Source organism: Marmota marmota, unplaced genomic scaffold, assembly GCF_001458135.2.
Source record: "Marmota marmota marmota unplaced genomic scaffold, marMar, whole genome shotgun sequence".
Classification (NCBI taxonomy): Eukaryota; Metazoa; Chordata; class Mammalia; order Rodentia; family Sciuridae; genus Marmota; species Marmota marmota.
Window position 1 is genome coordinate 37,818,790 of NW_026000057.1, and position 11,091 is coordinate 37,829,880.

The 11,091-nt window shown below is 40.2% G+C and overlaps 1 protein-coding gene across 7 annotated transcripts in view; it reads right to left on the minus strand.

Moving 5' to 3' along the window:
- Positions 1-10,885, minus strand: part of Lef1 (lymphoid enhancer binding factor 1) — a 113,254-nt gene extending 102,369 nt beyond the window's left edge. For 3 of the 7 annotated variants that reach the window (XM_048813711.1, XM_048813708.1, XM_048813709.1), the window contains exons 1-3: positions 10,531-10,879; positions 8,353-8,419; positions 6,879-7,012 (exon numbers count right to left, since the gene is read on the minus strand). In XM_048813711.1, the coding sequence (XP_048669668.1) occupies positions 6,879-7,012; positions 8,353-8,419; positions 10,531-10,743 (414 nt within the window). In that variant the 5' untranslated portion in view covers positions 10,744-10,879. Of the gene's footprint in view, positions 1-6,878; positions 7,013-8,352; positions 8,420-9,274; positions 9,938-10,530 lie in introns of those variants that run through there. The other 4 variants (XM_048813710.1, XM_015484625.2, XM_048813712.1 and 1 more) reach the window with 4 other exon arrangements.
- Between the last annotated feature and the right edge of the window lie 206 nt (positions 10,886-11,091).

An 11,091-nucleotide genomic window follows, 5' to 3' on the forward strand; every position in this document is an offset into this window, starting at 1 on the left:
GGAATGTCCTTTCTAGCTGAGAGAATAAAAATGAAAAGTGTTAGCTATATGATACTAAAATATACTTGAAGATGATTTTCTTTTTATTACTATCATATTCCATCTCAAGCACCCTTCTGAAAAAAGTATTTCTGTCCTCTCCATTGCTGCAATTAGGTTACTAGGACCTAAGTAAAAGACAAGTGCATCTTACTGATCCTCACAAGAGGGTCCAGTCTCATTCTTTCTCAGTCTAGCAGTAAGTTCCTCTGGCTGTCTAATTCCAGCTGGAAACTGAACATTGTATAAGGAATGACCAATGTTCTCCTTAAAGACAGTGGTCTAATGCTCCTTCACTCACTCATGCAGTAAGTCAGACAAAAAACAAAATAATAAAATACCAAGGATTAGTTTCCAGACACTTCCAAGTCTTGCCATTCACATAATCTTTGGTTTGATAAAGTCCTTTGGATGTATCCAAAATTCACATGAAAATTTACTATGCACTCTTATTGATTCAGCAAATATACTGGGGTTTCTTTTCTGTGCTAGGATGATTGTAACCCTTTCATAACTCATCAGGGATGATCACCTATCATCAATAGCTGGATAGCTATAATTACAAAGTTTTCAGGATTATAAAAAGATTAAAGGAATTATAAAAATGTCTTAGTATGTCAGATATTAAATTCTTGTTTTGATGACTGATTCAGAAGCTTATAATAATAAAAGAAAAATGAACCTATTCCAAAGCCATCCCTATTTATATTACAGAGCCTCCCTACATATACCCCTTCATTTCAATTTCTCTGTGTTGAGTGACAGCAAACATTTTAATAAAGGGAACATAACATCACCACAGTAACAAATCACTATTTAGATCAAAATTCAATCATCCAAAACTGTCATCCAGTTCCATATAGGATTATTTGTGAGTATGGGTAGAACAATAATCAGAAATTCAGTTTTTTAAAGGCTCTACTGCTCCCATTTAGCTGCAAAAATTTCTAGACCTTCTGTGAAGCAATGTCTTTGCTTCCTCCCACAAACTGGGAAACCGGAGAAACAACCAAAACTCTTCCTTGCTCTATACTGCCCTTGCAATTTCTCCACACAGATAGAAGGCATGTGAGTTCCATCTCCCCAGTGAACTTTATAAGTGGTCTATCTGTACAAATGGATAATTTCAGCAGATTTAGAGGTTTAGCCAGAGTTGGTATTGTGTATAAACGTACTCCTGTGCAGAGATTTTATAATCCTCTTCACAGTCTCTGATAATAGTCTGTAAATAGTCCCAACTAAATTATCAGAATTTTTGAGTCAACAATCCCTATTCCCCAAGCAGCCCTCTGTTCAACTCTTCCCTCTTTACTACCCAAGTCTTTGTCATTGGTCTCTAAGTCAGTATCAGGCTTTGGGCCTCCAAATTTTTGCCAGGATCGACATTGGCACTCATTTATATCCTTAAAATGATTTTACAGCTTATAGCAGAGTCTATAGATCCCAGACTGTGACTTCATAAAATCACAATTTAATATTTAAAAACTAAATATGAACTTTAAAAAGAGAAGGGATCTCATTTTGTTTTGAGAGATAGGATCTTGCTATGTTGCCTAGGCTGGCCTTAAACTTCTAGGCTCAAGTAATCCTCCTGCCTCAGACTCCAAATGCATTTTTTAAATGATTTAAAGAAACTCCAGTGACTGCCTTTTCTAAATGAGTGAGGACTGTCAGGAAAGCAAGAAGCAGTCCTAAGTCTCATGATTACTACAATATTAGTCCTGCAAACTAGCTCAGCTTAGCACTGTCACCCAGTTCCATATAGGATTATATATAATTCAGCTTGGCACTCAACTTTGCATTAAAGCGATGGCTCCAAAGGGGACAAGTTGTAAATGAACATTCCCTTGTAAAAACAACCTTCATGACAGTAGTGTCTCTGATATGTTCAGCTCTACTTTTACCTGTAAAAAATTTTGACTGGCCATAAATAACACTGCACATTTTATCTTTAAACTTCAGTTCTTTCTCCAAAATCAAAGGGAAACCAGTTTTGTAAAAGTCCAATCATATCTATGACAAACAAATGAGGATCAAAAAAAGTTAAAAGGAGGATGGAGTCATTTTTTTGCTCAAAAAACTTTTAATCACATAAAATCCAAAATGGTTCTGCCTAAAGAACAAACAAAATTAGTTTTAAAACATTCAACCCAGTAAACATTGGGGAAAGCACCTGTGAGTCTCAAGTTCAAGTCCAGACAGACACACCTGTAAAGTCCTATCTCTTATCAAATTACACAAGAGGTTTGGTCCATAGGGTAGACTGACTCAGAACAATGGGGTTGATGAGAGCCCTGTACGGGGGCCCAGCCCACTACTTCAGAAGCAGGAATTTTAACAGGTTGGCTCAAAGTTTTGTTTTTAGTAAAGTTACTAAATATCTTGTATTGTTCTCATGTCTTTATGAATGAACAAGAAACTACAAGGGTCATTTCAAAACACATATCTGAGTAAAGATCAGTCCTATAATTGCAACACTAGCTCCTGAGTCATGTGTATGACTCTCTGGGATACCTGAACAAGCAAACTGTTAGTATATTTAAGATATCTGATGGAGGGATGGCAAGAGCTGCCAATTCTTCTGACTATGATCCTTTCCCAACTTCACAACAGTGCAATTAAGAAGGGATCAAACAGAAGAGTTGGAGGTCTGGGGCATTTTCCCCACATTCTCCTGACATTCATAAAAGTGACCTAGAATATACTTTATAAAACTTACCCTACATCTGAGGTAAAGGGGAAAACTCAATATACTTAGCTTCAAAAATTAAACAGCTGAGAGAAATTATGATTTATCGGTAAGTCAAATTAAGTAGTTTCTTGCAGTAAAATGAAGAGAGCCTTTTAAAAATCCTGCAAGAGATAAGCCAGTCTCTCTCCTTAAGTTTTTCATTTCAAAAGCTATGTAACAGTGATAAGCAGTGCCACTCAGAAACTTAGCGATTAGTCAAGTCCTTAATTCTGGATGTGAACAATGAAAAAATCAAATTTCATCTACTTGTATGTAAATACAAACATGTGGGGGTAAGACAGTTATAATATGTATGGTTCTGTCAACCGGAAATCAAAATGTTGATTCCCTATGGTAAAAGGCACATGATGTAGGGCTGGGGTTGTGGCTCAGAGGTAGAGCGCCCGCCTAGCACGTTTGAGGCCCTGGGTTCGATCCTCAGCACCACATAAAAATAAATAAATAAAACAAAGGTATTGTGTCCAACTACAACTAAAATTAATTTTTTTTAAAAAAAAGGCATACAATGTAACTGAGCTATTCTTAAGTAATCAAAAACAAATTCCTACAGCATTTTCATAGCAACCCCAACTTAAAAAAAATTCTGAAATGAGAACACAAATATCTCCCTTTCCCACATAAAAATTCACTCTTAAGGATCACAGAGAACCAGAAACAATGAAAGTTCTCAGCACCACACTGACCAGGTGGCTGCTGTGGTCTGAGGAGACTCAGCAGCAAGGGGGCTCAGCTTCCTGCATTCCCTCCTGAGCATGAGAGAAACATGAGGTTTTTCTTCTAAGGTGTTAACCATCTGGCTGCTAAGGGACAAATGGAAGTCAGACACCCAAGATGAATACCCATAGGACATTAAACCAATGGGAACTTTTGCTACATTAAAGCCAGGCAAGCTCACAAGGTGTTCAGGCACACAACTGCCAGGACCAACCTTGGGGATATAAAGACCTATTATTTTTTTCTTTTAATACTTTACCACTGGCCTACAGGGATTTTTCATAAATAAGGTTCAGAAGAAAAAAAGGTTTGGGAGTATGCTTTTAATAAACCTTCCAGGTTCCTCACTCTGAAATATTTAATAGGCCTCTGCATCATCCTTCTCTGCAGATAACCAACTTAAGCCAAAGTTTACTGTGCCTTGGAGCTCACAATGACACCAAATGTGTTGTCATAGGTGCTTTCTTAGGCTCAATTTAGCTGAATGAAGAATTCTTATTTAAAATTCCATAGAGACCCATTCATAAGATTTCTTATGCAGATGATCATATCCATAAGAATTCCAAGTCTAGAAAGAGGTAATCTGCCAATTAAAACTTCCCCTCAAAAGGATAAAAGCTGAATGGGTGAAGACAGTTCTCCTGAAAAGATAATGCAGTACGTAGGTCCCTGTGTGAGCATGCTTATGCCAGCGTTTGTCTGAAAAAGTGCAAAAGCAGATAGAATTGTTACAATGAGATTCCAGCAGAAACATTTCTGTATGTGCTAGTTGGTCATAGCTGGAATTCTCAGGATTACCTAGTTATATACAAACACAAGACTATGCAGAGAAGGGGTGGTCTGGTCCCTCCCCCACCCCCAGATGTTAACTCCAGTCTGAACAAGTCCAGGGAGCAGAAGCAGTAAACAAGCAGCTGTTTGTAATGCAAATTCAAGTCACAGAGATGCTCCCACCCTAAGTCCAAACACAAATGGTCACTCCATTCCTCACACTCTCCATGTAAGTCTGTCATTGTGGATGTCAGTGATACACTCAAGTCTTGATAGGGACAGAATTAAAGACCAAGAAGGCAGAGTGTGGTTGGGGGTAAAGAAGAGAGGCTACCTTCCCGTTAAAGTGTTCCTGATCTCAGACACATTAAAAACAGCTGTTAGGTATTAGGGACCGACAATTATAACTTTCATTGTACTCTGAAAAATAGATAAAAATCAATTTAGTCTGTGGTTTAAACTGAAAAGCTCTGGAAGTGGGCAAACTACAAAATATCTCAAGAAAATATGCCTAAAAAATACATTCTAATATGTAACAGATTAAGCAAAGCATGAGGTAACAGGGTAAGATAAGCCTTTCTTCATCATACTCTGTTTCTCTACCCTGTATCTATAGCCATTTATTTTGGCCACACATCTTTCCAAAGCAATGAATGACTGATTCACAGATCTTAAAATTTTAATATATACACTAACAAAAAAAAATGCCTTCCATTCTATCAAAATTTTAAAATGATGAGTACTCTGGAGGATCAGGAGAAAAGTCTGCAGAGACGTAAAGGCAGAATTCTCGATTAAAGAGGAAGAGATGCTTAACATACAATATTCTTAGGGACTGTTTACAAAGACCAATAAGTATTTATTATACTGACTTTTCAAAAATTATTGCTTGAAAGGAGAAGCAGCTGGTCTAAGGAATACATTTCAAAATATGTACTGTGTGCACAGATAAAATTCAGTGGCTATTTTCCATTATTATCAAGACTATAATTTGATTTGGAAACATTATTTGTTCTAAAAAAGTCTTTAACAACAGAAATATTCAATAATTTGTTATCTAAGACATATTTTGTTTCCTTTCTACCCCTCCAAAACAAAAAGTGTGTGCAACTATAAAATAAATATCTGATATATTTGCACATCTAGTCCAACAGATATAAACTTCTACAACTTTCTGAAACTCAGAAGCATTTATTTGGGGCAGTCTCTAAGCGGTAAACTATATTTTTTATTAATTAATTCATTTTTAGGTAGAAAATTCCTATGTACTACACAGACATTAAATATTTGAAAAGCCTTTTAAAATAAAATACAAAATAGCTTTTTCCTATGGCAACCATCCCAAAATCGCCAAGATTACATCCCCAAAATCTCCATTTTAGCTGCAGTATTAAAATTAGAAAAATCTTATTCCAAGAGATAAAATATTCCTTGTGATATTTTTGCAGTGCCCATACAAAGTGATTATATTTCATATACCTTTCAGTTTACATTGAGGGCTACAGACAATGAAGACAATCACTACGCATGGTGTTAACAGTTGACTACCAGCCATTTCCCTCAGCTACTTTGGTGAACCTTCTCATTCTCTGATTCTGTCTACTGAGGCATTAATGCCATCAGTTTTCCCAGATGTTTGTGGCTGATTTTTTTCAGTTTGTAGAACCAATGGGAAAGATCTCAGGCTCCATTTTCAATGTAGATCTGGATATCAGGAGAGCCAGTGAGACTGAAACCCTAAGCCATATACATTAAGTGTCTTTCATTAGAGGTTGGGTAGTGGAGGGATAGGAGGACTGGAAAGAAAGTTTATATATTGATGGATCACTTAATATTCCATGCCCACAACACACATCATGTTCACATACTATATAAGTTACTACTTAGATATTTTCTCATTACACAAATGAGACTTCCACTTTGCAAGAAAAGATAAATATCATTCAGTACCAAGCATGAAATTGTTCATAACGTTATGCATTTGCATAATGCAGTTATAATGCCAATGCATTTTTAGAACTTCAAAAGTTAACCACAAGACAGAAGAATAACTTTCATTAGGTAATCTTCAAATGATACTTCCTCAACAATTGACAATAAGGTAAAAATAGATTATCAGCCATTCACAAAATATATTAAAACTAATAGTTAATATAATAAGGCACTTTTAAAAGTCAAAGAAGCAATGTGAATGTCCAGCTCCAAATGAGCCTAAACCATTCTGATTCTAGATATCTTAAGAGCATCAACAGCTTTTCGGTCCTTGGCTAACTCAAAACACTGAATCAAATTTTCCTGTCCTCAGCACAGAAAGCACAATAATTATAAAATAGTAGATTTGTTGGTTTAACTTCATTTGATTTTGTAACATGTGATATGTTATTAATCTCAAACCAATAAGCCAAAAGCTGAAATTCCAAATGCAAGACATCAAACATGGCACTATTTTAAGGCAGCCAGTCCCTGTAACAGCTCTTATTGAGCAATGACTGGTCATATATAACAAAGCATTTGCAATGTGTTTGAAAAAATAAACATTCTGCCAAAATACCAATTAATTTGCACTTCAGAAAATAATTTGCAACATCAGCATGTTACTCACTGTTCTCGGGATGGGTGGAGAAAGGGATCCATTTGACATGTATGGGTCGTTATTCATATTTGGCATCATTATGTAGCCAGAATAACTAGAGTAGGAGGGTCCCTTGTTGTAGAGGCCTCCATCTGGATGCTTTCCTGAGAGAATCCAAAGAACAATCAATGATGTATTGACTCCCTTTTTATAGCACAATATTTTTCATCAGAAAATCTAACAGTTCTAAGGCAAATCAGACTTTCCATAAAAGATTTGTTTATAAAATACTATAACTGGATTATTATGCTCTATTTTAGATTGACAGTATTTATTCTCTTAAATGACTTAGCAGCAAACCAGATGTTTAAAAAACATATGTTTCAATTTACTTCCACAACTGACTGATGTTTTTATAATAATAAGTGTTATCCATCTAACTTAATTTGTTCTAATACTAACAAACTAGCCTAAGAAATACAGAAACATGAAGGAAAACACACAAACCTGAAACTGTGATGTATTAGACCATCTGTGTATATACATGTATATATTGATACACTTGAAGTTATCCTTTTTCTTTTAAGAAAATTCTATCTATGCTTCTAGATTTCTAGAAAATTTCTAGATTTTTGCTGAGGAAGAGAGTTGTATCTAGTATTTGAGCGATGAAAGGAGTAACTCTGGAAGGCTTAATTTTATGTGTTACACTTACATCATTCTACCAAAGAAATCTGTGTGTTCAATTTACAGATTTCTTCCTTTCAATTTGTACAACTATTTGTCACTGAGAAGAACCCTAATATGTAATTCTCAACCCTTCTTCTCCAGGTTAAAATACAGTATATATTTTAGATTCCATTCTGATCAGGCCAATTGTTAAGTAATTAAAGGACTTAAGTAATTAAAATGCAGACTGGGCAACAAGTAAACCCTACCTGTTATCTTATTCCTTTCCAAGTCACAGGAGCTGTCCTTAAATTTAAAATTATGTATGTGTATATATATATATATATATATATCTTTTAACAAGAATCAGAAATGGAGAGAAAGTCTATCCTATCTGCATAGTCCCTAGCTGTAAGTTTTATATTTTAAAAGCTAGATTCTGTTTTACTGAGCCATGTTCACTGTTCATTCACTGCCTGCCTTCTCACTGTAACAAACTAGAAACAGCAATTTCGCAAGCAAAAATCCATTCAGAACTATTTTTGTTTAAAAGAAAAATCTATTATAAACCCTCCTCCTTTTTCAAGAATCTGGAAGCTAGTTGAAATCCGAAGGTCCATAACTCATTCAAAGATAGTTCTTAAATGATGTAATACACATTAGAGATAACCAGTAAGTTTCCTGGGTTTTCTTTCCTATTTTGTTATGATAGTGGGCATTAATAATCTTATCACACCTGGTCCTGGTCTCCTAAATGCAAAAGCAGCAAAACAAACTTATATACACAAACCACAGGTTCTATGATAAAGCTGGAGGAAGTAGAATTCAGTCTTACCATCATCAGGGTGTTCTCTGGCCTTGTCGTGGTAGGACTCCTGAGAGGTCTGTGCTTGTCTGGCCACCTAATAGCAATCCCCATCCCCAAAAGAAAGAAAATCACCTTAGAGTTTGTGACAGTGTGTCCAATGGAAACTCAAAGAAAGAGGCTTAGGTGCAATTCAATCTACCTGTTTTATTAATCTAAGGATAAGCTAGAGTTGGGTACTAGGGAGTCTTTTTCTTTCCAACATGTATTTTTGAGAGATTATTATCTTCTCGGGACCAAAAAGTAAAAAGAACAAAAATATAGTAAATTTGGGACCAACTCACAAGCTGTTCTGACTGCTGTTTATTAAAATCTGTCAAGGTTCCTGTATGCCTAATAGGAGAGGAGTCGGAGTTAATGGCGTTGATAATTTTGATAGCCTCTTCAACCACTGTTCATTTCAATTAGAGCTGATTAAAGCAGGCTGAAATATCATTTTGCAACTGAAAATGGCATTTTTAATATGAACAAGTCAACCACTCCAATGGGGTCTTAAGGAAATAGCCCTAAGAGCTGGAGTTCCACTATGGCTTAAGACCTACTATGGCTGGCTGACTGCAGGCTTGCAAGAAAAAAGTAGAACTGATCTGTGGTTAAAGAGAGGAAAAATTGAGAGTCGGGTTATAGACATCTAAAAGGTAGCCCAGTTAATATCAGTTTTGGAAACCACCATCCACCTTGGCTCAACCACGTGCAAATCAGTGGTATTACCCCATCACCATCTTTCTTGGGTCGGTTCACCAACTTACCGCCGCGACAAGATTAACAGAGCCCTAACACCTGGGGTTGTCTGTTTCCAACACAGTGTCCTTCTCCCCAGACCAGACGGATAAAGAACACCCTTCCTTTCTCCTCGGAACCCAGCCCCCAGCCTTACAAAATGCATACTCACCCCTGCCATTGGGATAGAGACGGTAACTCTGAGGTGTTCTTAAAACGTGTTGTTTAAAACCCATAATGTCCCCGCCCCCAAAACCACGCGCTTTCTTTTTGGGGGCAGAAGTAATGCCATTTAAGGAAAAAGGGTATACCCTCCAAGTTTCTCTGAAGGGGAAAAACGTTGGTGAAATCATTTGGGTGTCAGGACTTTTCGACCGGATTTCCTCCGGAGGATTTCCCAGTTGTTGAATGAGGGTGGCCAGTGGAGTGTCGAATATCAGGGTCCATCCCCCCACCTCATCTGAGCCTCTGGGCGCAGCCCGAAATAGCCCTCCCGCGCAGTCCCCCTGCGGCTTTCTCTCGCCGGCACCCACGTGTCTCTATTTACCCTACTCGGGTTACCAGCGCTATCGCCTGCAGCTGGCCAGGAGATCTGATAAAGCGCTTTCCACCCTCCCTAACCGGTGCCCGATTTCCGCCGCTTCTCTACTAGGGCTCGCCTTTCTTCTGCATAGATTGAAGGCCTGATGTAGGCCCCAACTAACCCCAAATAAAGTTTTGTATTTTTTAAGTGAAGGGGTGCAGGCAGTCGAGCGGAATCTGTCCTCTTGGGGCGGCTGGGCTCCGCGCGCCCACAGCTTTGTGCAGCCTGCGCTGGGGCTCCAGTGGCTGCAGGGACTTGGCCCCGCACCACCCCCGCAGAGCCGGCGCGAGCCCACTCCACTGGCCGGCTTTGCGCCGGCCCTGCTCCACGGCGGTTGGGACCGCCCCGCCTGCCCCCGGCCCACGCCCGCCTCTCCTTCCTCCCGCCTCTGGCTCGGCTCGTCTAAGCCTTTGGTGGTTTAACGCACTTTTGCAGACATGTACCGAGAAAGATAGCGGGTGTACTTTGTTTTCCGTCCTACGGATGATTTCCCAGTAGTACTGTTCAGACCTCGCTTTAATTCATTGCACTCCTCCACCAAAAACTCCGAAGGCGAAACGTTATGGGTTAAAGGAAACATTTCCTGCCTGTAAACCAACCGCTTGGCCACCGAACCCCTAAACTGATGACTGGGAATAAGTTTCCCTGCACATCCCTCCACCTCCGATCCCGCACACCCACCGAAAATATCAACCAGGGATCCAGCCCTTCCCCGACGCCCCTACAGACAAGGGAACTACTCGGGAGCAGTCACCCGGGACTGCCGGCGCCTTGGCTCCCTCCCTCTCTGCGCTTCTCCGAGACCCACCACGCCTCTCGGGAACTTGGGGCAGCGGCCCCCTCACCTCGTGTCCGTTGCTGGCGGGGATGATTTCGGACTCGTTAACCAAGGAGGACTTGATGTCGGCTAAGTCGCCTTCCTCTTCGGGGTGACTGATCTCAGCGAAGATCTTCTCCTTCTGGGGATCGCCCTCGTCCTTGAAAGGGATCATCTCGTCCGTGGCGCAGAGTTCCGGGTCCCCCCCGCCGCCGCCGCCTCCCCCAGAGAGTTGGGGCATCCCGACGAATCTGTAATCTCCGCTCCGCTGTGGGAGCACCCGCGGCGACAGCAGGAAAGAGAGGGGGGTCAATGCAAGGGTGGGGGGAGGGAAAGGAGAGCTGGATGCGTGAGGGAGGACTGCGGGCGGAAGCGAGGCAGGCNCCCCCACCTCCACACACTCCAGCGGGCAGCCAAGGAGAGCGGGAGGCGGGGGAGGGGAGGGGGAGGAGAAGCGACGCATGTGGGTAGCTTTTCAGCGCCGCCGAGGCGCGGGAGGAGGAGAAGCGGTGGGGAGGTGCTGCGCTCACCTGCGGGGCAGGGCGCGGAGGAGGGACCCGGGCGGTGAGGTCTTGGGCCGAGGGGCCAG